The sequence below is a fragment of the Eublepharis macularius genome, chromosome 18 (assembly GCF_028583425.1).
Source record: "Eublepharis macularius isolate TG4126 chromosome 18, MPM_Emac_v1.0, whole genome shotgun sequence".
Classification (NCBI taxonomy): Eukaryota; Metazoa; Chordata; class Lepidosauria; order Squamata; family Eublepharidae; genus Eublepharis; species Eublepharis macularius.
This window is the reverse complement of record NC_072807.1, coordinates 12591762-12618127: the sequence shown is the minus strand read 5'-3', so window position 1 is coordinate 12618127 and position 26366 is coordinate 12591762. Positions and strand designations below refer to the sequence as shown.

Sequence of the window (26366 nt, the reverse complement as noted above, 5' to 3'; positions counted from 1 at the left end):
TTTGTGTCAAGCTGAAATTCAAATTCTCTTTCACAAAACGTGAGGGATCTGACCTTGACCCCCAAGGCTTGTAGGTGCTGCTAGTCAGAAGCATTCCAGTTTTATTTATTTCATTGCTAAGATTTAATTGTTTCACTCGCTACAATAATAAGCACCAAAAGCAATACTAAGCTCCTAAACATGCCTGTGGGTGCAAAACAAAATTCGGGGCTCTCAGGAAAAGTAGTTACTATGGAAGATGGGAATACCAAGAGGTCCAAACAGGTTGGAACTTAGTGTCAGTAAACACAACCAGCTTCCGCTTTCTAAGTCACCGCCAAAGATGAAATCGGCCTTAGTGGTGCAAAGAGCAAAATTGTGCACGTACCTGGATGTCCTCCCGGGCGAGCTGTGTGTTATTCTGCACAAATCTCGGAGGTTCCTCCCAACTTCCTTCTTTGGTTTGCAGGTTATGGTAATAATGGTAGCCTCCCTTCACCCAGTGCTTCACCCAGTCACTGTTGTTGCTTCCTGGAAGAAACGTAATGTTTTCCTGATGCTGGAGTTAGCCCCTCCTGAATAGCTCACCTTTGCCATATGCATCCAGACATGCAGCCTAGACAAGCCCATTCCCGGAAGCAGCAAAATCTCCCTGCCTCAGCAACAAAACCTCTGGCTAGCCAAGCCGGTGATGATTTTCTGTTTGGTCTCCGTCCCTCCTTACCTGCCACCAGTTTTGTCCGTTTGAGTTCTGCCAGTTCATGCTGGTATGTTTCTGCACATTCTGGAGTCACTCCATACAATCCAACGTCAGGTGAACGCAGGAAGCCAAGGGTCTTTCCAATATCCCCCTCATCCACTGCCTCATTAATGGCCAAAACTCCTAAGGCAACTGGGATGAAATGGAAGAAAAGCCCCTGTTATCCCAGCATAGATAAGGTGACCAGAACACAAGGAATAAAACCTTGGGGTTCTTCTGGAGACAGCACTGTGAGCAACCATTGAGAAAACACAAAATCAACAGCATCACAGATCAAGAAAAACTTACAACCAAATTATGTTCCCCACTTTTCCCACAGCATTTAAATAACTGCTCAGCTTTCTTTAAAAGTACAGCATTTGGGGTTATTTCAGCATGCCATTCTAAGTTACTGACTTTTGAAAAGCAGAAGATTCCAGAAGAGAAGAATGGTGGTTTCATCACAGTGAATAACATAAATGAAGCCCTTGATATTCTAGACTTACACAGGCAAGAATTACATGTTAGACATATTTGCATGTCTCCATCTTCAGATCTTGCTGGGCATCACAGTATCTTTAGCCACAATCAGAAACTGTCAAATCCCCCAAGCCCCAAGCAGCCGAACTCTGCAAAAGAGACTTACACCTTTGTGCTTCTTCTGTGTCCCTGTTTGACTGATGAATCCCATCCTGAATTTCATCCAACCAAAGGACAGCAGTTTCATCCCGAGTTTCCTGGAGACAAAACAATGAAATGTGCACTACTGAAAGTGATACCCCCCCCCCCCAAAAAAGTTCACACAGGGGGACAGCAAGAGAAGTATCTCATTTCTAGGTAGCCGTTTCCAATACACTGAAGTGAAGGAAATACCTTTATGCAGGGCTTTCTTTCTGGGAAAAGAGGTGGTGGAACTCAGTGGGTTACCCTCAGAGAAAATGGTCACATGGCTGGTGGCCCCGCCCCCTGATCTCCAGACAGAGGGGAGTTTAGATTGCCCTCCCATGGAGCGCAATCTCAACTCCCCTCTGTCTGGAGATCAGGGGGCGGGGCCACCAGCCATGTGACCATTTTCAAGAGGTTCCGGAACTCCGTTCCACCGTGTTCCTGCTGAAAAAAAGCCCTGCCTTTATGGCAAGTAGGTACTGTAGCTAATGCCCTTTCCAAATCACCTCACCTACAGAGCTGCAGGTGCCCAGTGGGATCAGGCCAGCCAGTTTATCTAGTTCAGCATTTTATTTCACGCAGCGGCCGGTCAGGGCACAGAGACTTCCCAACGATGCTTCCTCTTAGCATGGGCATTCAGAGGTTTACAGCCTCCAGGTGTGGAAATTTCCTTTGGTCATCACGGCCAAATCATCTGAGTCACGTCTAATCCCCTTTAAAGCCATTACTATGTCCACTGGCAGAGAACTGTACAATTTAATCACACTGATTAAAACAGGACTTTCTTTTTTTTGTCTGTCCTGAATGACTGCTCAGCAATTTCACTGAGTGTCCCTGAGTTCTAGTATTATGGGTGAGGAAGAAAAAGCTCTCCATTTTCTCCATTCCATGCATAATTTTATAAACCTCTATCATCTCCTCCTGAGCCGTCTTTTCTGTGAACTGAAAAGTCCCAGGCTCTTTAGCTGTTCCTCTGAGGAAATGTGTTCAACCCCTTAATCATCCAGTTTGGCCTCTATTTCTCATTTTCAAGCTCTGCAATATCCTTTTTGAGATATGCTAACCAGAACAGCACACTGTACACCAACGAGGCTACACCATAAATCTATAAAGAAGCGTAACAATATTAGTTTTATTATCCATTCCTTTCCTGGATAATTCACAGCATAGAGTTCGCCTTTTTCACCAGTGCTGCATACCGAGTCAACATGTTCATAAAACTATCCACTAAGATCTCTTTCCCTCTCAATCTCTGCCAGTTCAGACCCCATAAGCATATATTTAAATTTAGGATGCTTTGCTTTGATGGATGGTTTGGTTAACAATGGAATAAACTGAGTAATCTGCATGTCTTTCAGGAAAGCCCCCCTCCCCGCCAACAGAAGAGGTCACAGTACCTTTTGTCCTGTCTGTGAAGCTACTAGGAGACTAGACAATGCCTGGAATGGTTCGATTTACAGACCAGACGAGGGAACCCCTGGCTGCTGCCTAGGCTTTAACACAACTTCTGCAGTCCCATTTAGCACAAAGGCCCAACCTCACTTGCAAGCTCACTCTGGAAACCCTACTGCCTGCCAGTCAACACAGCATGGGCTGGGCTGGTATCTACTTCCCATGTCAACATGCAGGATATGGCCACAAAAAAGACAGTGAGCCTCAGCTTCTGTCTCTTCAAGATTGGCAGCCTTCAGTAGCAGGCAAGCTGGGAAAAATGAAGCAGCTGCAACACTGGAGTGAAAAGTGCAAGCCTGCCATACACCACTGTTGCACAAGGATTTGAAAAGACTGTTTCAAGTTTTAAAAAAGCAAACTGTGTACTGCATCACTTGCTTTACAAAGTACACAGGATCCAGATCCGGACTCCATCTGACCTAGAAGTCACGACAAGGCTTCTAGACGAGCCCTTCTGACTGCCTGCCTGTCCTGGGACATCTGAAGGCTTGCCTGAAGCCCCTCCACTCAAATGCATGCGACCCTCCAAGCATGAGACGAGGCTTTTAAACAATCTGAAACGATCACTGGCTGCAGTCTGAGCTTCAGCTACTTTTGAAATGCAGCTGAGCAGAGCTGAACAGCAAATGCCTAAAAAAGGCAATTTCACCCCAGTGGCTATTCTCAGATCAGTGCGAACTCAGTCACAGAGTTCATTATTTCATCTTGACTCGGAAGAAACGGAAATACTTCATCCCAAAGTCAGACACCAGGGGAGCTGCACTCGTCTGAGGCCCCACCCATCCACAAGGGTGTCCACTCAACTCAGCCGGTCCAGTTCACACAATCTCACCCAGTGTTGTACAATCTCCAGCCTGCAGTTTTATTTTGCTTTAAGCCAAACCATTTTTGCTACATGCAGGGCTTTTTTTCAGGGGGAACGCGGGGGAACGGAGTTCCAGAACCTCTTGAAAATGGTCACATGGCCGGTGGCCCCGCTCCCTGATCTCCAGACAGAGGGGAGTTGAGATTGCCCTACGCACCGCTCAGCGGCGCGGAGGGCAATCTCAACTCCCCTCTGTCTGGAGATCAGGGGGTGGGGCCACTGGCCATGTGACCATTTTCTCTGCGGGCAACCCACTGAGTTCCACCACCTCTTTCCCCAGAAAAAAAGCCCTGGCTACATGACACTCTATCAAGCTATCCCCAAGGAGAACAGTGATGAGAGTAGAACACTTCTATACAGACTGAAGTGGCTAAAAGGGAATCAGAGAAGAGAGCACCATCCACTGAAAGTTGAGATCTTGGCCGACTCGCCCAAGAAACCAAATGCCACCTGTGATTTTTTTCCCCTATGGGGAAGCATGGGGCCCAATACATTTAATGAACAAGAAGACTCAGGGTGGACAACAGCTTTAATAAGTTAACATTCAGCATCCATAACCTATGAATCCCTAGAAACTAAAATGACAAGTCTGAGGATTTCATACTTTGGTCACATCACGAGAAAACAAGACTCATTGGAAAAGACAATAATGCTAGGAAAAGCAGAAGGCAGCAGAAAAAGAGAAAGACCTAAAATGAGACTCAATAATGGAGGTCAACCAGTGGTCAAGATGGTGGCAAGACAGCACTGCTTCTAAGCTCTGCGGTTTATTGATTATATAGAGTTTAATTCCAGAGTTAAACTCCTTTAGAGAATCCAAATTGGCTCTATTTGGAATAATCAGTTAATGAGCAGGGCTGTTAACGATAAGACATTTTGGAAGTCTTTCATTCATAGGGTCACTATAAGTCAGAAGCTGCACATGTGTAACTGGGATATGGATTAGATCACAATATTTTCTGGTTATTCACATATATTCCAGTTAACTGTGTATGAACTTTAATGTATTTTATCAACAGGTTGTACTGAGGCTGTCTGAGGGAGCAATCAAGGAATTTTAGACAAAGGGCTTATGAAGACGCACTGTGCCTCATGCTCTTTCTGGCTTCCCAACACAGGCAAATCATTTGACAAAACTGACTCCACTGCAAGGCACTGCAGCCTATTAAGAGCTCCAATGTAGGTCCATCAAGATCGCTACAGCTCCCCAACTCACCTGTGCCTTCTCCCTCTTGGTGCGCAGCAACACATCTTGGTAATGTTGCGCAACTTTGGGGGTCACCCCCTCCAGTTTTGCTGCAGGCGTCTGTAGTGCATGCAGTGTTTTTTTAGCATCTCCCTCATCCAAAGCCTCATTGATGAGTCCAATCGCTAAAATTCCTGGAATGAACAACAGCAACAAAACCCGCATCTAGTTAGCAAACAAAGAAGAAGAGACCCAACTTCCAAAAAGCAGAACAGCAATAGCTGAAGGCTAATGAGCAGTGGCTAGTCCCTGCCACGGCAACTACTTCTGGGCTTGCACAGTGGCTAAATTAAGCCACGAGGCTGCTGACAGCCCCAAGGCTTCTTTCATGGGCATCTTATTAAGTCGAAAAGAGAGAGCTGGGGAGCTGATCCTGCTGTAGAGCTGGGCAGAGCATGGACTGTGGATTTGTCCTCAGGTAGCAGGTAAACTCTGCAGATTAATTTGCATAAATCCTGCCCGTGGAGAAAGTAGGGGTGTAACCCATCATAAGGGTGCCATCATTTGCTGATAAAGAACTTGTGCTACATCAATGTTTGTTATCCTTTAAGTTGCCTTAGGCTTCTGTTTGTTTTTGTTGCAACAAACTAAAACAGCTACTGCCCCATGGAACTGGCAAGGAAGACAAGCTCCTCTTGAAAACGCTGGAGGAAAGGAGCCTCCAAAGTTACTGAGATGTGAAGGTTCCTGTTTGGAGTCAAAGGCAGGATCCATCTGGGCCCTTCCTTTTCTTCACTACGGAGTTTTCTGATGAGCGTCCACCTGCATCCCCAATGCTTGGGGTATGCAGGACAGCCTACACACCGTTGTGGGGAAAGAAAGCAGGAGTGAGCCACTCTACAAGACATGTGGGCCAAATGGGAACCAGCCAGCAAAAATACGGCAGCCCAGAGTTTTGGACAATAAAACAAAATTCAGAAGTCCTCAAGAGTGGCTCTATAACCCAATCTGAGCCCAAACTCACTGTTACTTGTGGACAACATAGAAGGGAAATTAATCTACCAGCTCAAGACATAAGAGTTGCCAGGGGAGAACAGCACAAGTGGCTGCTGGCTAAAACTGCCATGGGCTGGTAAGGTAACCACTCCTTGATGATCTTTGTGTCCATCCTCCAAATGCTCCTGTGATAAAGACAGAGACGGCCACTATCTCTGTTTTACAGACAGGGATTCAGGCTGACTTCCCCAAAGCCATTCACAGGCCTTCCAAGATCCAAATCTATCCCCAACGAATATCTTTGGCCCAATCCACTAGTTAGTACACTGAGAACTTAAATAACATCCCATGAAGACGAAGTCACCCCACCACTGGGATTCAAGCTGGGAAACAGTTCCCCACCCTTCTTTATCAGCCATTATGGTCACTTACTCTCATGTTCTTCGTGTACCACGATGTTCACACGATCAACGCATGACTGGATGTCGTTCCAAGTGATGAACTGGGGCCCCCCATCCTGTGCCTGAGCTTTCATCTTCAGTAGGTCATCAATGTACCTGGTATGCCCAAGAGAAAAGGAAATACTTCAAACAGCTTCCAGAAACAATGCAAAACAAACAACCCGCCAAAGGCAAAGGGGACGAGAACAGCCATGCTTGCCAGGATCACGTAAACACGAGCAGCACTAAAAGGGGACTGCAATCCTGGGAGCAGAAATACAGCAAGGCCTGTGGCTGGAAGCCCAGCTGGGCTTGAGAGTCTCTCCGGACAAAGCTCCACTTGCCTCTTGCAGAGAGCTCAACACTGAAGGGCACCCTCCCTTATAGCTGGCTCCCTGCTGGCGTGCTTCACCTGTGCTCCCTTCTCCAGCCTCTTCCCCATTCACATGGGCCCCTGGTGTTTTTGTCATCCAGGACATCTCTGGGAAACGTTGCACGGGCTCAAGTCCTACGGCAGGAACTCACCGCTGTGAATTTTCATCCTCGACGTTTGTCAGACCGGTCACTGGGCTGCTCAGCTGCTTCCACACCAGGCTCACATCCCCCGAGTCCAGGGCTCGGTTAATCAGGGCCACGGAAGACAGCATCTCCACAGCAACCGACAGCTCTGGGTGCGTAAGGTTACCCTGTGTAATGAGAGGACTGTGAAGACCACTCCTGCTGCCACACAAGGTGAACAAAACGGAGTGGGGAAATGGGAGGGAAAGACAACTCACACTGCTGAGGTAGGGAAGGAAGGGTATTTGCGAATACAATTATAACTGCTCTCATCAGACCCCACTCAGGAATTCCAAAAAGAACAGCCCCACAAAGGACTACAAACCATTAGGAATGCCATCTCTGACAATATTACAGGTAACCTCATCAGCAAACTGCCATGTTGTCCTCACTCACAACTACTTCAGATTTACACTTGATCTTAGCTAAAAAGCTGAAAAGCAATGCTTCCTCAGCTGCTACCCATTAATTTCTCTTGTACTTATAATAACATGAATAACATTCGATTTATACACTGCCCTTCAGGACAACTTAATGCCCACTCAGAGCAGTTTACAAAGTGTCTTATTATTATCCTCACGACAATCACCCTGTGAGGTGGGTGGGGCTGAGAGAGCTCTGAGAGAGCTGTGACTGACCCAAGGTCACCCTGCTGGCTTTAAGTGAAGGAGTGAGGAATCAAACCTGGCTCTCCAGATTGGAGTCCTGCTGCTCTTATCCACTACACCAAAATGACTTGAGATTTACTGATGACATATTTATCATAAAGACACATGAGAAAGAAGCCCTTGAGAAATTTGACCAGCACTTCCCCTATATTCACCCCTCCTCATTCAATCTACACAAGCAGTACCTCTTTCTGGACACAAATACATGACGGACACGTAAACACAACCTTATAATGGAGACCTACTAATCACCAAATGTATGAACATGCCTCCAATTACCACCCTAAATACAGCAAACAATCCACTGTCTACGGGCAAGGTGTATGCTACAGCCACATTTGTTCCAAACTCTCTGACCAAAATTCTCTCCTGAGGGATCTACAACAGTTTAGGAATTATATTACCCACCTGATTCTGTCAGGAAACAGAATGACAAAGCCAGAATGGTACCCACCGGGATAATGCACTACAAGATAGATGCACATGAAATGGCAGAACATCACAGGTGGTTGTTACATACAGCTCAAACCAGTTCAATGCATCATTAATGCCCCACAACCTATGCTAGATAATGATATGCCTCTCTCATGGGAAATGGAAGGCAGACCTTTTCTTGTCCGCAGACAGTCCCCGAACATTAAACAACTTCTGAACAAACATGTCAACTTAATCACCAGACCTTGTAACACCATAATTCACTTCCTCATCTTCCAACATTATATATGCTATCAAATGTCAACAATGCCCTTCTACTCTCTGCATTAGGCAAAAAGGCCAGTCCCTATTAGGGATGTACGCTTCGGCTTGCCGCTTCGGAATTATGGTATTTCCGAATTTCGGAAAAAAATCCAACACCCTTAGTCCCTATACCAAAGAATAAATCAGACATAAATCTGATAAAAACCCCACAGTACTTCACTGTAACATTTTAATCTTCCAGGTCATTCCACTACTGACCTAAGAGTAGCGTTTCTCCTAGAGGAAGCTTCAAAGGGAGATTACAGCACAAGACTGCCAAACTAGAATTCATTAACAAGTTCAAGACAATGGATCTCTCTGGGATGAATACAGACATACAGTTCTTATCTCATTTTTTGTATTTATCACCTCTATGCATATCTCGTTGTCCTCATCAAGTTATGTTTTGCATTGTACCTTTGCATCCTGACTCTGGAATGGTAACACCACTCTCACCTTCTGACCAGGATGTAAGGGCTGATGGATCTTCATTCTTACTTGTATCTGATGAAGTGAGCTTTGACTCATAAAAGCTTATACCCTAGAAAGTTTTGTTGGTCTCTTAAGGTACTACTGAACACAGATCACAGAAAAGACAACTTCTAAACCATTTCCACAAATCAAGAAGGAAAGATCCCTTCTATTCTTGAGATGCTGCTATTATATATTATAAAATACTTTAGGCTGATCCTGCACTGGGCAGGGGGTTGGACTAGATGGTCTGTATGGCCCCTTCCAACTCTATGATTCTATGATTCTATGAAAATATTATAAAAGAAGGACCTGTCCCATCTCTGCCAGTACTGGCCAAGAAATCTTTGCTACTGAGGCGGGAAAGCCAAATGGTGCAAAACCTCCACACGCACCCCAATGATGAAAATGAAATCCTGCCTTTAAGTCATAGCTGACTTCTGGCAAGCCCTATTGGTGTTTTCATGGCAAGAAACTAACAGAGGTGGTTTGCCATTGCCTGCCTCTGCAACCATCCAATTACTAACCAAGACTGACCCTGCTTAGCTTCTGAGATCTGATGAGAAGCGCTGGGATCCCACGGGCAGGGCGAGGGACAGGCTAAAATACTGAGCGCTGTTTGCGTAGGAAGTAAGTAAATGCCGAGGGGGGAATCTTACCCGAAGAATGCATCAAACACAGTTCAATGCTGCTTGCTCTACCTTTGCCAAGCCCCAGTTAAGCCACATAAGTACAGTTTAACGGAGACGCCAACAGACTAGCTGGGGGATGCGTGCACGCTGGAGGAGGGCCTTCCTAATGTAGCACAGGCACAATCATAGCCAATTCCAGTTCCTTGACACTGCAATCTCACACCATGCATATGACACACCACACACAAAACACATCCTGGGCCTGCCTGAAGCCTCCGGGGACTCACGTTAGGGCTCTGCTGCTGCAGGGTAGCCAGCTCCTTCTGGTACAGCTCGGCGGCAAAAGGATAGACTGGGGGCAGCTGGGCCTCTGGATTCATCAGCTCCATCGCTGTCTTCTCAGCGATACCGTTCTGGATGGCCACATTGATTCGCCCCACAGCTGCTAACCCTAGGAACAAGAGGGACACAGGAGAAGCCTAGTAGGAGAGGGCTTGTTCCAAAGGCTGGTTGAAGGATATGCCAAAGGATGTTCTTCCTTCTATCATATTTTCATCCTGCCCTTAAGTGGCATTTCCCTCCGTCAATGAATCTTCACAACAGCCCTGTGAGCTAGGTTAGGCTGAGAGGACCGATCTCTCAAGGTCATCCAATGAATTTAATGGCTGAGGATCTGAACCGACTCTCCCAAGTCCAACCTTCCAGCCCTTCCAGGCCACTGGCTTAACGGGAAGCTGCTTTGGGGACAGACTGCTGCCCTCTGGGACAGAGCTTTTCGCCACCTTTCACCACCTTTCCCCTCCCCGTGGATTAGTTTGCTGCTGCCAGGTAGATTTACTGTATCAATGGCCTGTTGATTTCTCTTACTCCACACTCAGTGGAGAAAAGCCGGGGGCAAGTATCCAAATAAATAAATGCAGCTCTTTCGAGCTGCTGTCTCCCGAAGATGCTGGAGGAGCAGAGACCAGGCCAACTTGATTTCTTCGCTTAAAAATAGTTTAAAATAGAACAAAGTCTGTTATAAGTGCATCATTCTGAGGAAAGCATGCAATGAAGCGACCCGCCCCACGGAGGGTCTTCTTGGGCTACGAGTTTAGCTAGTAGTCCTGAGGTGCACCAGGCATGAAGAGCACACAGCAACCTCCGCTATTAGGCCAAAGGGAAGACTTACTCTGCTGGTACTGCTGGGCCATACTGTTAGCCGTGTCTACCCCAGCCTGCAAGTCCTCCTTCTGCAGCGGCCCAATTCCACCAATCTGAGGGGAAGAGAGAGAGATTTCCATCATTTATTTGTTTACTTCATTTATATCCCACCTTTCTCCCCAATGTGCACCGAAAGCAGCTTACATAGTTCTGCTCTCCTCCAAGCCTGTGAGAGCCAAGCTACAAGTGACGCCTGACACAGGTTGGACACTAGTCGGCTTCCCTCAAGTTTTGATGGGAAATGTAGGCGCCCTGGTTTTACAGCTTGGCTCTCCATTACAGCTGCAAGACCAGGATGCCTACATTTCCCATCAAAAGCTGAGGGAAGTCGACTAGTGTCCAACCTGTGTAAGACGTCACTTGTAGTTTGGCTCTGAGACAGGTAAGGTTGAGGGTGTATGACTGGCTCAAGGTCACCCAGTGAGCTTCCACGGCAGAGTGAAGATCTGAAGCTGGGACTGCCAGATCCTATTCTGACACTCTAACCACTACACAATATTGTCACATCAATGTAGAATCGGCACTCTTCTGTCGCCTTGGCCATTATGCTCTACATGCTGTTTACAATCGTGCCACAAATCAGGTCAGAAAAAACAACTTCGGCACTTGGAGGAGACCAAAGAAAGCGTGCACTGACTACTCTGCTAAGCAGTAGAAGCTGAGAGCACAGATATGAACCACACCCGTTTTCTAATTCACTGCCACGTGCCACACAGACCACCCGACGCTGCCAGCTGCGCAACAGCAAGGCAGTTCTGAAGAAGTGGAAAGTAAAGGCACAAGAGCTGCTTGTGTACAGTGAGGCACACGGAGCGCACGCCAGCTTTCCCGTACCTCCTGCTTCTGTTGCTTCTCCCTCGTGAGCTCCTTCAAATACCAGTCGCTGTTTTCATGCCGCAGTCCCCGGAGTCCAAGAGCTGCTGCTGACAGTGCTTTATATAAAGTTGCTGCGTCTCCTTGCTCCAGAGCAAGATCAATCTTGGATAAGGCTGAACAGGCTAGAGAGAAAGAGAAGGAAAGAAGGAAAGAACTAGGTTGCCTTTCCCATCTCCCCATAGCTGAGAGAAAGCGTTTCAGAAGAAGGTATACAAGTCTTATGTACCACAGCTTAAGAATTTATGGAGCACACCCCTGAAGTAAAGATGTGGAACAGAGGCAGCAGGCTGGGCAAGTGTGAGTGAGTGAGTGAGTGAGTGAGTGAGTGAGAGTGAGAGTGTGTGTGTGAGAGAGAGAGTGTGTGTGTGTGAGAGAGAGAGAGAGAGAGAGAGTGAGAGTGAGTGAGAATGTGTGTGTGTGTGTGAGAGAGAGAGAGAGAGTGAGAGAGAGTGAGAGAGAATATCCCACATGCTGGGTAAAAAGGCAGCCAGGAGGGGAGGCAGCACGCTCTTCCCCAAACTTACTGTTGACTTTGTTGACGTTGCCCTGGATCTCCGCTTGAGTCAGTAGCTCTTCATACACATCCCGTTCTCTTTCCACATCCTCAGAGGCAATCTGAAAGCAAAAAGCTTTGCTTAAAAGCACACACCTTGGAGGCAGAGTCTTCCACCAGTGAGGGAGCTGTGAGCTCAAGCGGCAGGGCTAAACAGCCAGTGACTGCCATAGTACCACTAAAGCATTTCTCCCTCACCCCAAAAGCAGGATGCTGCCTAGAGACCTAGCACAGAACCATCCCAATAAAAGCAAGATGATGCCTATGAGGGCCAGCAGTATCTGCAAGACTTCAGGGAAATGGACCGCCTCCAAGGGAAGCCCAGCTGATCTACTATGATTCTAGCCTTCCTTTGGAAAATAACACCCTGCAAAGTACTCCTCATCTATGGAATGAAAAACTGTGTGTAAAAGTTATACATTCTACAAAATTGAGGGTCACTTCACTTCTCACATTTCTAGTTGTGTGGGCATTCATCTCCTAGCATTTTTATGTAATTTAATCCTACAGTATATCATATCGGCACCACAGAAATAGCTCTGTTGGTAAGGCGGAGCTGTGCATGAGACATAAAGACATCACAGGCGCCAGCTGTACTACATGGGAACGGAACCTGTACGGCAACTAAAATATAGCATTCTTTCCAGGTCTTCTTTCCCAGTTCAGCAGAAACATCAGCTAGATATAACTCTACTGGCAACAGAAATGGAACTGAAGGCCCAATCCATCATAACCACAATTCAAACAGGAGGGCATCCCAAAGAAGAAGGGCAGAACATGTACCCGGTTCCGAGCATTTTCCATCTTGGCTTGCTTTGCCTGGTACAGTGTGTCCTGGTAAACTGATGCCACGGGCTCTTCCAGATTCACCAACATAGCATTGGGGTTCTTCATTGCTGCAAAGGTTTCAGCAGGAATCTGACGGTCTATGGCATCATTAATAGCTATCACAGCTGCATGCACTGAAAGAAACACAAGTCACAGTTTCGATCAGCTACAATCCAGAAAGACCTTAGAAACGCCTAACTGCTAGAGCACACACGCAGTCAAGTCCTGCCCCAACCCACCAGGCCCAGATCTCATATAGGCTCTATTGTTTTAAGTGAGAGGAGACAACTTTAGCACTTGTGTAACAGATGACATCTTATCAGAAGCTCCGCTGTGCAAGATCTGTCCATTACAATTGATTGTTGGGGGCAGCTGACAGCCCAGCTCAGAAGAGTTCTGTTAAGTAAGAGCTAGAGGAGAGGTTTGTTGCTGTTTTTACACACAGGTGTGCTTTTTTGGTATTTCATTTTAAAAGTGTTGTTTGCTATCTAAACAGGGAGATCCAAACATTCAAGAATGAAACTCATTTCCTCTTACATGCTGCTTCATCCACAGAGAGTTCGTTGGCTAGAATCCCACCGATTTTGCCAAAGGCAGGCATCTGAATGCCATACTTCTCCAGTTCACTCCTCATGTTACTGATCTCCTCCTCTGAAACAGAAAGGAAAAACTCAGGAAGTCAGTACTTGATACAGGTAACACAAGAGGAGGATAAAGAGTGGGGTGGGATGCTTTGGTTCCTCCCATCACACATGAAAGACGTCTAGCAGTGAGACCCTGAAGCACCATTTTTTAACTGCTATACCCGCCACTCATTCTTTGGCAGGTAGCAAAGACAGCAGCTGCCCTTTCCAAAACATCTGGAGCAGCTTTCTTCAGACAAACAGTACAGAAGGAACATATTCCCCTCACCTGTGAAATCCACTTTGCCATACAGGTCTTGAATCTGTGGGGCCAGTCCCAACTTGAACAGGTACAGACTGAGAAAAGACAGGGGAACAGTCAGACCAACTAAGAGCCTTCCAAATGAGGCAAAAGCCATCTCCTTGCCATCTTCTGAAGTGACTGCAGCCACCAGGGCTCATTTTGAGGGGGAACACGCAGGAACATAGTTCCGGTAGTTCCCCAAAGAGGTCAGGTGGCCCCGCCCACCTGACTCTTGGCCATTTTGGGCCTGTTTCGGCCTGGATTACGGCCGAAACAGCCCGGATCGGACCTCTGATGGATGGTGGATCACTCCCCCACTCAGCAGCGGCCCGATCCTGACCATTTTGGACCCCTTTTGGGCCATTTTCAGCCCCTTTTTGCCATTTTGGGCCCAATTTCGTCCCTGAATGGCCAGGATTGGGTCCAAAACAGCGGGGATAGGTGATGTCAGGGGGGGTGGCATATGCAAATCAGCAATGCTAATCACACACTTCCGGTGATGTCAAGGGGTGTGGCATATGCTAATGAGTTATGCTAATGAGTTCCTCCAGCTCTTTTTCTATGAAATGACCCCAGAGATAACCCTTCATTAACTAAAACCCGCTTCATCTGACGCTTGAAGATCATTCTCCAGTCAGCACACACAAGAGGAAAAAATGTGGGGTCCAAAGGTCATGAAATGCAAGAAATCATCAATAGCATTTCTATGCAAAACTTTAAAAGTATGCAAGATAACTACTGTAACCACTCAAAGAAGTTGTCTTCCTAATTATAAGCTAATTTAATATCAACAAGGGGTGAGAAATGGGTTGATTCAGCTTTAAGTAAAATGCCACCCAGTCGCAACTGACTTATGGCTGTCAAGAAAACTCTCCTAGTTCCTAGCCTGTTTCTTGACCAAACTCATGCTAAGGCCATTCTGCATGGTTAGGCCTCAAAGCAGAATTCTTGGTAAACTTAGAGAAAGCAGTTCCCAGAAAGATAAGTTAGGACATGTGTTTTGCAGAACCCAGATCATGGCAGTATTAACGCTGAGGGCCAGAAAAGAAGGTTTGACCCCTGCATTCCCTCTTGTTAAGGATCAGAGCTGAGGTGTGGTCTAACTGCTCTGACTGGGAACATGTCGCATCTGCAGAGAATCATGTTCACATGTCATAGCAACGTCTTGTTTGGTTCTTAGAATCACCCCATGATGCAGGCTGATATGGGATAAGTTCTTGGTACTTGGACCAGCAGCCAGAAAAGGTTGCTGGCCCTTGGAGTTTTGTTCTGTTTGGACTCTGCTGCTTGACTTGACGAGATAATACCTGGTTTTATCAAGCAGAAGATCCTTTTAAGTAACAGGTTTTAATAATAATAATGGAATATTGTCGAAGGCTTTCACGGCCGGAGAACGATGGTTGTTGTGGGTTTTCCGGGCTGTATTGCCGTGGCAATACAGCCCGGAAAACCCACAACAATAATGGAATACTTTGTAAACCATTCTGAGCGAGCATTAAATTGTCCTGAAGGGCAGTATATAAATTGAATGTTGTTGTTGTAGTAGTTATTATTAAGTAGTCTTTGTTGCTTTACTATCCTGCTCATTTATTGTATTAAAGTGAGCTCTGGACGACAAAAGCTTATGCCGTAATAAGTCACTTAGATGCTACAAGGTGCCACAAGGTTCCTTTCTGAAATGAACAGGGTGATAAACATAAATATAATATGGGGTTTTTTTTCCTAAAGAAGGGAACAGGAAGTAAAACTGCACTTGTAAAGAAAACAGAAAAGTGGATAATGGACAGCAAAGGGAGAGAAGGATGCTACTGCCTGCCTAGACCTGTCCAGCAAACACTTCTGCATCTTTTGCTTGAGAAACCTAGGCAGGTGAGCATGACAGAATGGGCGTGTCTGAGCTCCCATTGCACATTAGCCCGCTCAGCATTCTTTCCACAAAGTAAGAAGAGAGCTGTCCTAAAACACTTCCCATGAACGGGAAGGACAGCAAGGTTTGCACACTCCAGGCTGTCAAAGGGGATGTCAATGAAAAAAGCTCACAGGAATAAAGGCAACCAGCATTAGAAACTTCCAGAGAGTCCTTCAAAAGGATCTTTCCCTCCTGAGGACCACATTCAACAGAAGATACTCACAAAAATGCCAAAGTTGCTTCTTGCTGTTTAATGGATTCCTTTGGGACAGGAAGAGGGGCCCCCATAATGGCAGGCATTTACCAACACACAATAAGGAAGTTGGGACAGTACTTTTTTTCACTTATACACGTAAAATCCTGCACTTTAAAAGTCATCAAGTGCATTTGTTGGCCTGAACTAGTCATTTGTGTAGAAAGTATCAGTCTCTAAACAGTTGCCTGTTAATTTGGGGAAAGCACGAGAATGACTGAAGAATTCAGTTCAACCCACAGGTTTCGCCAAAGCTTGACTCTCAGAAATATGACAGTTCAGAGGCGCATAAGATGGGCAAAAAGCTACCGCTGGCTAAGCCTTGATCGTTTTAGAGACAACTGCAGAAATGACTAGGACAAGGTCACCAATCCAGAATGATTTCAGAGATAACAGTACACTCTTCCCCTTGCCAAAAGGACCAACAGAGACCTTCTTCAATATGCAAAGGCATACTGAGATTAAAAAGCAGCTTTACCTCTGCTAAGCGCAGCCTTGCTTTTTGCTATTCAAACGCAGACAGCTGCAGCCCTGCTTAGATTTCACTCAGAACTGCAGGAGCTACTAGAGTAACAAGATAGCCATCTTGAGGCTTGTAAGACAGATAGAGACCAGGGATTCAGGGATTTTTTTTTTTTAAAAAGAGTTCCCTGTCAGTCTCCTTCAATTGATGCTTGGCATGCTAGAATCTGGGACCATTACTTTATGGAAAAAATATCACCCCAACTGAAACGAGCAGAAATGACACCCCTACAAGCAAACTTTTGGGACGAGTGGCGGCCAGTTTTGGACTGTATGATTGCCTCGGAGATAAATCCTTCCAACTTCTATTTTAAAGACCCTTTTTGTATATAAGTTCAAATTTTGAAAGTTTACTACTGTACATGTCACGTGGCATGGTTGATATGTATGGAATTTATCAGATCTCTACGCTGTATTTCTATTGTCGTAGTTACTATGCTGAGGACTGAGTTATGGTTTTAGTGTTGAATGTTTTAAATGTTTTTTTTATTGTAAAAGGAAAAAAACTTGAAAAATAAAAAGTAAAAAAAAAATGAGTTCCCTGGGAAGCAATCTCTTCAATCAAGCTGCAAACCAATCCCTGAACTAATTATTCAGGAAGAATTGAATGCAATGGAACACCCCCCCCCCTTATTCTACTAGAACAATGCAAAAGTTAGGGTGTATGTGATCCAGACTCTATTCATTCTTTCAAAGGCTATCCTCAGACCCTCCAAAGCATCAGGCCAGTGCCAAGTCAGGATCTCAGTTAGCAGGGGTTGGAATAGACTAATACCAATCAATACCAATCAATTAAGAAGACACTAAAACAGATGGACCAATGGTCCAACTAGGCACAAGGCAGTTTCATACATACCTGAGTGCATGGATGCAGTAGATACAGCGTGGCATATTCTTCCTGTCGTAGATGTCTGTTGTTTCTGGGTAGAAGATCTGAATTAGAAAAAGCACACCAATTATCCACCGGACCTTGGCAGAGTACTCTAACAGCGCACACTTCCCTCCTAGAGTAGGAATTCAGGCATTCGTACTATTCCAAGGGAGCCAAAAGGAGAAAGAAAAATAAAGCGTATGCCAAGAAGCTGGAGTGAGGGGCCTGGCAAAGTAATTTGGACAGCATATGTGGAGTCCATGGGGCTGGACTCGTTATTTCTCAAAGTGCCACTCAACTGCACTTGTCACTGGAATAGTGTTCTTCTAGAAGGAACCTTCCGTAGTTCCAAAGTACTGGAACAAACCTTTTGGCCTTTTAACTATCATGGAATAAATGGATGCATATACAGGATCTTTAAAATGCTGTGACCGACATTCTAAAGAAGAACCTAAAACTCTTTGGTGGGCATTATCTAATGTCACATCACCCCATTCAAGGAATCTTTCTATTCACCCATCAAGCAAAAGTTACCTTGGGAAGGCCAATTTCAGCCATGGCATTCAGCCACTGAATCACATTATCTGTGTGCCGGAAGTGGAGACCTGTGGCCTGAAATGCAGAAGGAGAAAAGGGGGACATGAAGAGCCAGCCAGCAGGCAGGGCCAGGCTGAAGCACTGAAGTCAGCCGCGTGAGGCATGACAGCTGAGAACTGTCTTTATCCAGAAAACAAGGGAATGGGGGAAGAGGTGCTTTATCAGAGGATTTATACAACAGTCAGATGGAAGGTATCCGCTGAGCCCCTTTTGTACACACTCCATGCAATAAAGCAGTCCAGCAGTGCAATCCTTCAGCATCCTATTTTGGAAAGGCTTTCTCTGATTCATTACTATGAGTGTCATTATCAAATGTAATGATATTATATTATTTAACAACAACGTCAGCATTGGAGAAAGGCTGAGTGGAAATGTTTAGAAAATAAATTGGATCCCACACTGGGAAGGGCCCTCCCTTATCTTGCAGCCACAGTATCCTTTGTTAACATACCACAAACATCTTCACTCACAGAGCAAGAAATCCTCACCTTATATCGGGTCTGTTCCCGGTCATAGATCTTCTTGAGAGAGACGACTTTGGGGGAGAAAAAGTTCCCAAGTTTGGCCAAATAGACCCCGTTCCTAAGTCCCTCCTCCAGCTCGGTTGTGGGAGGTAGTTCTTCATTAAGGCAAGCCTCCATCCACCTGAAAAGAGAAGGGAAGGTGACGGGACCCGCTCACATTCTGCATCTCCTCAGAAGTCAAGATCATCACTTCCAGGTCTAGTAACTCTTTCCTCAGGCTGCTGTAAGCTCCTGCAAAGAAAGACCTTTTTGCCCCATCTCCCGTCTGATTGACTGATTGGTTCAATTTATATTCCACTCTCCCCATGAATGGGCTCAGGGCCCATCTTCTCTGGAAGCTTATATTGCTGCAGGTTCTTTGTTTAGGTATATCCTGTGGACAACCTGATGGCTTCCAAATCAAATACTAAGGGATGCTAAAAATATAAAACCCATACTGAAAACACTTAAGAGCTTTACAATGACAAAGGCCAGAGATAAAACCCTGGACACCTCCAGAATCCGACCAACCAAAGTGCCTAAGGAAACAAGCCAGGCTTCACCTGGTGCCTAAAACTACTCAGCCGAACTGTAGAGGGGCGGGGAGTTACAGAGCCAAGGAGCCATCAAGGCCGTGCCTCTAGTGACCACCCACCTCACTTACAAGGATGGAGAGGACAGAGCATATCTCTGCCTGCTTGTGAGGAAGCAGGACGTGACATGTAGGAGCCCAGAGGACAGGGGTGGCATGATGTGGTGAAAAAAGAACGGGGAGTGTCAGAGCCAGGTGAGATGCTTCAGAAGGGACTGCAAAGGCTTCTGTTTTGAGACGCTCTTGCCTCTTGGCCATGTGCTTAAAAATGTGGAGGCCTCCCTTCCCTCTCCCCCCAAACACAACCCCCCCCCTAAAGATTAACACTCTGGTCAACCTGCACCATGGCCAACTTTTCTAGCTCTCTCCTCAGGACTGAAATGCACACACCCTGCTGCAGGGAAACAAATGCTTTATTGCCTTGTGTTGCTGGAGGATAAAGAAGTCTGAAGGAGGTAGGGCTGGATCAAGGGATTTTGTTGCCCGAAGCCAGGTATACCCATCACCTCTGGGTCTCCTGTTGCTGCCAGCCCAGTCCAAGCCAAGCAATGCAGCGGCATGGGACCAGAAGGTGATACCAGCCATCTCCCCCGTCACTGTCAGCAGGAAGCAAGCCAAACGCCTGGGGCTTAGCCAGAAAATTGGCCCTGGAAGGAAGGGGGGCACAAATGGCTGAAGAGCCCCTGCTGTAAGGTAAAGCAAAGTCTCAGGTGGCAAAAATTAAGATGTGTGCACTCAGGATGCAGTTCACAATTTTGTTTGAAGAAATCGAAGGAATTTAAACTTCGCAAGTTTCATAAATATGCCAAATGGTACCATTTTATATTCTTACCAAATTATTTATTTAGAAGTGTCACAAATAGTTATGTAACAAAACAGTAAGGAAAGTCTACCATCTGTGTTTGTATTGGCTGGGCATCCCATGCCCACTTATGCATATGCTCCAGGGTGCTACCATTAGCCGGAAACTTTCTCCAGTCTGCGACGAATCGCCTGTCTTTACATGCCTTTTCTCTGCCCTGCCTCTACTGTATGTATCTGCAAACATCTCTGAAGAAATAATGACACCAACAAATTTAAAGGAAATCCATGCACATTTTTTTCCAGTCTAGCAACCAAACTAGCCAAGGAAAAGGGGCAACAGCCATATTCAAGCCCTACCTGTCAGGCAGCATGCAAGAGTGAAGGGTATCAGGGTGTGTGTGCAACTGCCCTGCCCAGACTCTCACACAGACAAACCTGACAGTTAAGACAAGGAATCTGGGCTCCAGTAGGCAATCCAGAAATGTAAGTTATTTTCCAAGGACTGAGCAATCTCTCCTCTCCAGAACTCAGGCCAAATCACAGCCTCTAACAGCTCCAACCTCTTCCTGCTACACCCATGCAAGAAAGTTTCCAGTTAAGTGGCTCAGGCTGGCAACTCGACCAAATTTAAAGAATGATATCATCTCAGAGACCACGCCCAAAGCCGTTGCACAGCATTTACCCAGCGAGACCCAAGGAATCCACAAGCAGGAAACTGAGCTTTGCTGTTCTAAGTCCCCACAGCTGCACTCCCTCAGGACACAGCAGCCAAGTGAAGTCCAGGAAAGAGGGGCACGGATCCGGCACTTGAAGCAAGCGTGCGAGGGTCCTCCTGACCACAGCAACATAAAGCTGATTTTAATACTATGCTAGATACCAAAGATATACGGGACAGAAGCAAATCGCTTAACTAGTGGTTTATTTACTTAGTTACTTACTGCCACGGAAAGCTGGCTGGGCGACCTTGGACCAGTCATACATTCTCCTCCTAACATACCTCACAGGATTGTTTTGAGGATAACGTGGAGGAGAAGAGAACAACGAAAGCTGCTTTGAGCCCACATTGGGGAGACTGTGGAGTATAAATGAAGTAAATAAAGAAATGCAGAGAAATGCCCCCCCCCCACTTTAGAAGTCACTCCATTAATTCAATCATTGGGACTATGCATCGGCTCTGAGATGGAGCCTGGCTGTGAGCTCATAGCTGGCAAACAGAACACTGGAGATGACGAGTAAGATTCGAGTCCAGTAGCACCTTAAAGACCAACTAGATCTTCAGGGTATGGGCTTCCACGAGACAAAGCTCCTTTGGTATTTGATGTAGGGAGCTTTTACTCTCAAAAACCTCATGCCCTGGAAATCTAATTGGTCTTTGAGCTGCTACTGGACCTGAATCTTACTCTTCTACTACAGACCAACACAGCTAGAGGAGGCGAGTCAGCTAGAGGAGGTAAGTCATCTCTCTCCAAATCATGGGTCCCCAGTTTTTTTAGTTACATTAATTGCTGTAGCTCAAGGAATAACAAAAAGGTTAAACATCTCACACTTTGCTGTAGTGTCACACCTGAAAAAGACAGAAACTGGGACAGCCAAATGGCTAGACAGTATTTTCTTCTTCTTGAGATAGGAAGATCAGGACTAAAAATTCTGTCTCTATTCAGCTTTAGGGGTTGACGTTAACATACATAACTTCATGTTCCAATGTTATATATGCTATCAAGTGTCAGTAATACCCTTCCACTCTCTACATTGGACAAACAGGTCACTCCCTATGCAAAAGAATGAATGGACATAAATCTGAAATTAAAAATCACAAAACTCATAAACCAGTGGGAAAACATTTTAATCTTCCTGGACATTTCATTGCTGATATGAAAGTGGCAGACAGTCTTTAAACAGAGAAACTTCAACGTAAAATTACAACGTGATATTGCTGAACTTGAGTTCATTCACAAATTCAGAACAATGGAACCCTTGGGGCTGAATAGAGACGTAGGATTTTTATTTTGCTATATATGCTAATTTCTGTTCTAATTGAGCTGCATCTTACCATTGTACCTCTGCATCCTGACTCCCTTCTGAGTGGGATATAACTAATGGCTCTGGGATCTCCATTCCTACTTGTATCTGACAAAGGAAACTTTGACTCTCGCTTAAACCCTGAAAATCTTATTGGTCTCTAAGGTGTCACCGGACTCCAGTCTCACCGTTCTACTGTAGGCCAGGTGGCTGCCCACCTAAAACTAGCCTATGGTGAATACACACTGTTTGCTGTAAGTGGTTCTTTTGCCAGCTATGAGCTTGCATCAGGGATTCAATTTCATAAATGAAGTGCACACCCGGCGTGTGAATTAATTATTAGGGTGAATTCTGGGGTGGAGGGCATTTCTCCATACCGCAAATATGTGTTTTCCCTTCTCCTTACAATCTCAATAGGCAGAAAAGATACTTTTTACAACAAAGGCACCAGCCAGATATGAAGGAAATCAGACTGAGGATCACGGGTGATTTTGGAGTTAACGCTGTCCTAAGCTATTATTTGGGAGGATGCAGACAATGAATGTGTGTGTTCTTTCGCAGCTGTGAATTTTTACCACTTCTAATTTAAACAAGATGTTGTATCTTTACGTTTGTAAAGTTTCTTCCGACCCTCTTCTTCAGCAATGGAGTACAACTCTGCACACACTTTGAAATCCCTCTGGATGATACAGAGGTGGCCCTCCATCCTCGATTTGAAACTAAAGGAAGATATAAACCAGGTCAGCCTGAGAATTTACCACCATTTTAATGCACACATTAACCGTCGACTTGAATTCATTCATTAGTCTCAGCTAGTGCAAAATCTTGATCCCACTGGCGCCCTAAGTTAGTTTAGAGGCAAGGCTGCAATCCTGTGCTCAGTTACTCATGAGGAATCCCAACGGAAATCAACCATATTCACCTGTGAATAAGCAAATGGGCTAGGGCAGAAGACATGACTGTAGAAGAATGGAGAACATCAGAAGCGACAGAGAGCGAAGCATCGAATTTATTCATTTTACTTCATTTATATTCCACCTTTCTTCCCAATTAGGGACAAAAAACAGCGTACTTCATGCTCTTCTCCCCCATTTTTCCCTCTTAACAAGCCTGTTAGGCAGGGCTTTTTTTCTGGGAAAAGAGGTGGTGGAACTCAGGACCGCACAATGATGTCACTTTGGGTAAGCTGGAACAAGGGGGGAGTTTTTGAAAGTTTAAATGGCCCTCGGCGAAAATGGTCACGTGGCCGGTGGCCCCGCCCCATGGTGTGGGGGGGAGATCTAAACTCCCCTCTGTCTGGAGATCAGGGGGCGGGGCCACTGGCCATGTGACCATTTTCAAGAGATGCCGGAGCTCCGTTCCACCATATTCCAGCTGGAAAAAAGCCCTGCTGTTAGGTAGGTTCCCACAGCAGAGGGGACCTGAACTTGAGTCTCCCAGATCCTAGTCCAACACTGTAATCACTACAACACACTGGCTCTCTAGTCTAGATAGTGACGGTGAGAATTTCCACAGCAGGGAAAGGTGGCTGAAGGGATGGTGGCAACAGAGCAAATGACCTTTCAGCAAGTGCAGATCAGGAAGCATTTGGAAGAACACCACCAGAGAGGAAACTATCACTGCAAAGGGTCACCAGGCCTGGGAGGACAACCAGGGCTTTTCTTCAGCGGGAACACAGTGGAACGGAGTTCTGGCAACTCTTGAAAATGGTCACATGGCCGGTGGCCCCGCCCCCAGATCACCAGACAGAGGGGAGTTTAGATTGCCCTCCACACCACGGCGCAGAGGGCAATCTAAACTCCCCTCTGTCTGGAGATCAGGGGGCGGGGCCACTGGCCATGTGACCATTTTTGCCAAGGGCGATTTAAACTTTAAAAAACTCCCCCCTTCTTCCAACTGACCCAAAGTGATGTCATTGTGTGGTCCTGACTTCCATCTCCTCTTTTCCCAGAAACAAAGCCCTGAGGACAACCATCGCAAGGACCCCAACACCAGCAACAGGGCCACTCCCATCAAAGGAAGGGATGATGGCAGCAGAAACTACGGGAACAACGGAGCACAGATCACCTTCTGTGCTTTTTGCTGTCGATATCCAACTCTTGTGATCGGTGGGAGATAAACTATACTGCCACCTTCTCCCCCAGGCCGACATACGAAAAGGAAAAGCATCTGGAACAAGCTGTAGGAAAGCCATCAATCAGTAGCCGGCAAGCCATATCCTGTGCAGGGCTCTGGGCCAATATCTCAAAGAGACTGTATGGAACAGGAGAAACAAGAAAAACCGTAAGCACCCTCTTGCAAAGCAAGTAACTGAGGAGCCCTTGGCAAAGTTTCTGCAAGAATTCCCAACAAACCAAAGCCCACCTCCGCCCCCCCGCCATCATTTCAAGGCAACACATAAAGATTAGTAGTTTAAGCACCCTGATGTCCATAAACACATAAAGTCACCCAAGTGAGCTGCTTCTGGAGGAAACCAGCTTGGCATAGCGGGGGCGGAGTGCTTCAGCTGAAGGGCAAGGAGGAATAAGAAAACCTGTCTGACTTGTTTTGCATGATCTCGGTTATTTTCCCGTTTCAAGCAACACGAAAGAAATTAAAACAAAGGACAGCTCATCACTCCACAATACAGAGGAATCCCGGGCAGATCCAAACCATTATCACACTTAGTACTGCAAACAACTCCACGAGGATTAAATGCATCCTGCTTGGAGGCTTGCTCTTCAGTTATCTGCCCTTCACTCAAATCTGTTTGCAAAATTATTATTTGGATCTGAACTTAAGCGCTGTTAACAGAGCGTTGAGCATTTGGAGCATCAGGTGCTGTAGTGGATAACAACTTTGGAGGTAATAAATTCCGCAGGTGGGGAATCACCCTCAATTGCTTGACAGCAGCTTAGCTTGCCTGTCCAGATTTTACTTCTGATTAACTGTAGAAGAGACAGAACACTCTTTAAAACCATGGACAGAGTGCAGCAGATTGAGGAGCGGCTGGAATGAAGGAACCAAGAGAGACACTCAGAGTGCATTTATCAGACCCTTCCTCAACAATGCCACCGCCCCCCCCCGCCCCCCCGGCCACTGATCAGGCCGAGAACTCACCCACCAACAAAAAGCTGCTCAAACCATCCAGGTTTTTTTTTTTTTTAATAATTTTTATTAAACCATCCAGGTTTTTAAAGGCCACCATGACCACAAGCAATGCTTCTCTCAGACATTTTCTTTTCTTACAGTGCAGCCTGCAATAGAAGAGACATGTACCAGGGATGTAAAATTTCCAGAAATTTTGAAGCCCCTGGGTAGAAAAGGTTTTGCCATAAAAAAAATGGAAATTTGAGGGACAGTTGAAATATACGTAATGTTTTCCTATTAAATCCAAACTACTTTTACTGACTGAACAAGCAAAAATGCATCATTTATAACTTAGTATATACATAGATCCAGAGGAGTTAGCCGTGTTAGTCTGTAGCAGCAAAATCAAAAAGAGTCCAGTAGCACCTTTAAGACTAACCAACTTTATTGTAGCATAAGCTTTTGAGTACCACAGCTCTCTTCGTCAGATGCATCTGATGAAGAGAACTGTGATTCTTGTAAGCTTATGCTACAATAAAGTAGGTTAGTCTTAAAGGTGCTACTGGACTCTTTGATTTTAGTATATACATTTTTCCTATTTGGCATATTTAAAGTATTTAAAAGTATAAAAGAAAAGAAAAAATGCAAACAAACCCAGTACTTGAAAAACAACTGCAAACTGCTGTACTCCTTGCTACCACAGTACAAGTAACTTTAATTTATGCTGTCTGAGAGGTACGGAAAATTAAATTTCAAGGTGGAACACAAATTCTGTAGTAAATACTGACAGAAGGAAGTATATTATTTAGCAAGAAAATTAAGTCACAATAGGTAGGACTGCCAGCATGTTTGGATATTAAACTAAACTTTATAATACTGAAAACACTGACCATTTTAATAACGTATTATCATTAAACATATTACAGCATATTTATTATTGACAAAATTATATACATTTTTTAAAAATCTAGAAAATATTGTATTGTCTATTGTATGAGGATCTTTTTCAATTCTGTCCCAAATTTCCTAATTTTCCTACTGGAAAAAAGAAAATTTATAATGAGTAAAATGGTTTGTAACACAAGGTTTTTGTCATTCAAAAAGAAAAAAAAATTCATAGGAGATTTTTTTCAGCGCTCCTTAAAATGTCCCACTTTTTCCGTTGGAAAAACTGGGAAAGCTTTCAAACTTTTGCATGTTACATGCTGAGTGTGAAAAATGTTGCCTTAAGAAGCATTTTGTTCAGTTTAAAAGAGAAAATGATGGCAGTGGAGGGGCGAATAGAAATTGCAGCTGTATTCTTAAAGTGAAAAAAACTCAGTGAAAAAGTATGTATGACCAAGCATATATCAAGTAGTGCTGTAGTTGTTACAGTGTGGGATTAGTAGCTAGGCTCAATCCTCAATTTGCCATGGAAATTGGCTGGGTGACTCTAGTCACTTTCTCTCAG

The 26366-nt window shown here is 45.3% G+C and overlaps 1 protein-coding gene across 1 annotated transcript in view; it reads right to left on the bottom strand.

Moving 5' to 3' along the window:
* Positions 1 to 26366, bottom strand: part of IQGAP1 (IQ motif containing GTPase activating protein 1) — an 83154-nt gene that overhangs the window by 29908 nt on the left and 26880 nt on the right. Inside the window, exons 3-18 of the mRNA XM_055002147.1 lie at positions 18418 to 18574; positions 17867 to 17944; positions 17318 to 17394; positions 13763 to 13830; positions 13388 to 13501; positions 12806 to 12984; positions 11994 to 12084; positions 11428 to 11591; positions 10562 to 10646; positions 9678 to 9841; positions 6849 to 7009; positions 6316 to 6440; positions 4918 to 5081; positions 1365 to 1455; positions 704 to 871; positions 368 to 510 (exon numbers count right to left, since the gene is read on the bottom strand). Coding sequence (XP_054858122.1) covers positions 368 to 510; positions 704 to 871; positions 1365 to 1455; positions 4918 to 5081; positions 6316 to 6440; positions 6849 to 7009; positions 9678 to 9841; positions 10562 to 10646; positions 11428 to 11591; positions 11994 to 12084; positions 12806 to 12984; positions 13388 to 13501; positions 13763 to 13830; positions 17318 to 17394; positions 17867 to 17944; positions 18418 to 18574 — 2029 coding nt within the window. The remainder of the gene's footprint in view (positions 1 to 367; positions 511 to 703; positions 872 to 1364; positions 1456 to 4917; positions 5082 to 6315; positions 6441 to 6848; positions 7010 to 9677; positions 9842 to 10561; positions 10647 to 11427; positions 11592 to 11993; positions 12085 to 12805; positions 12985 to 13387; positions 13502 to 13762; positions 13831 to 17317; positions 17395 to 17866; positions 17945 to 18417; positions 18575 to 26366) is intronic.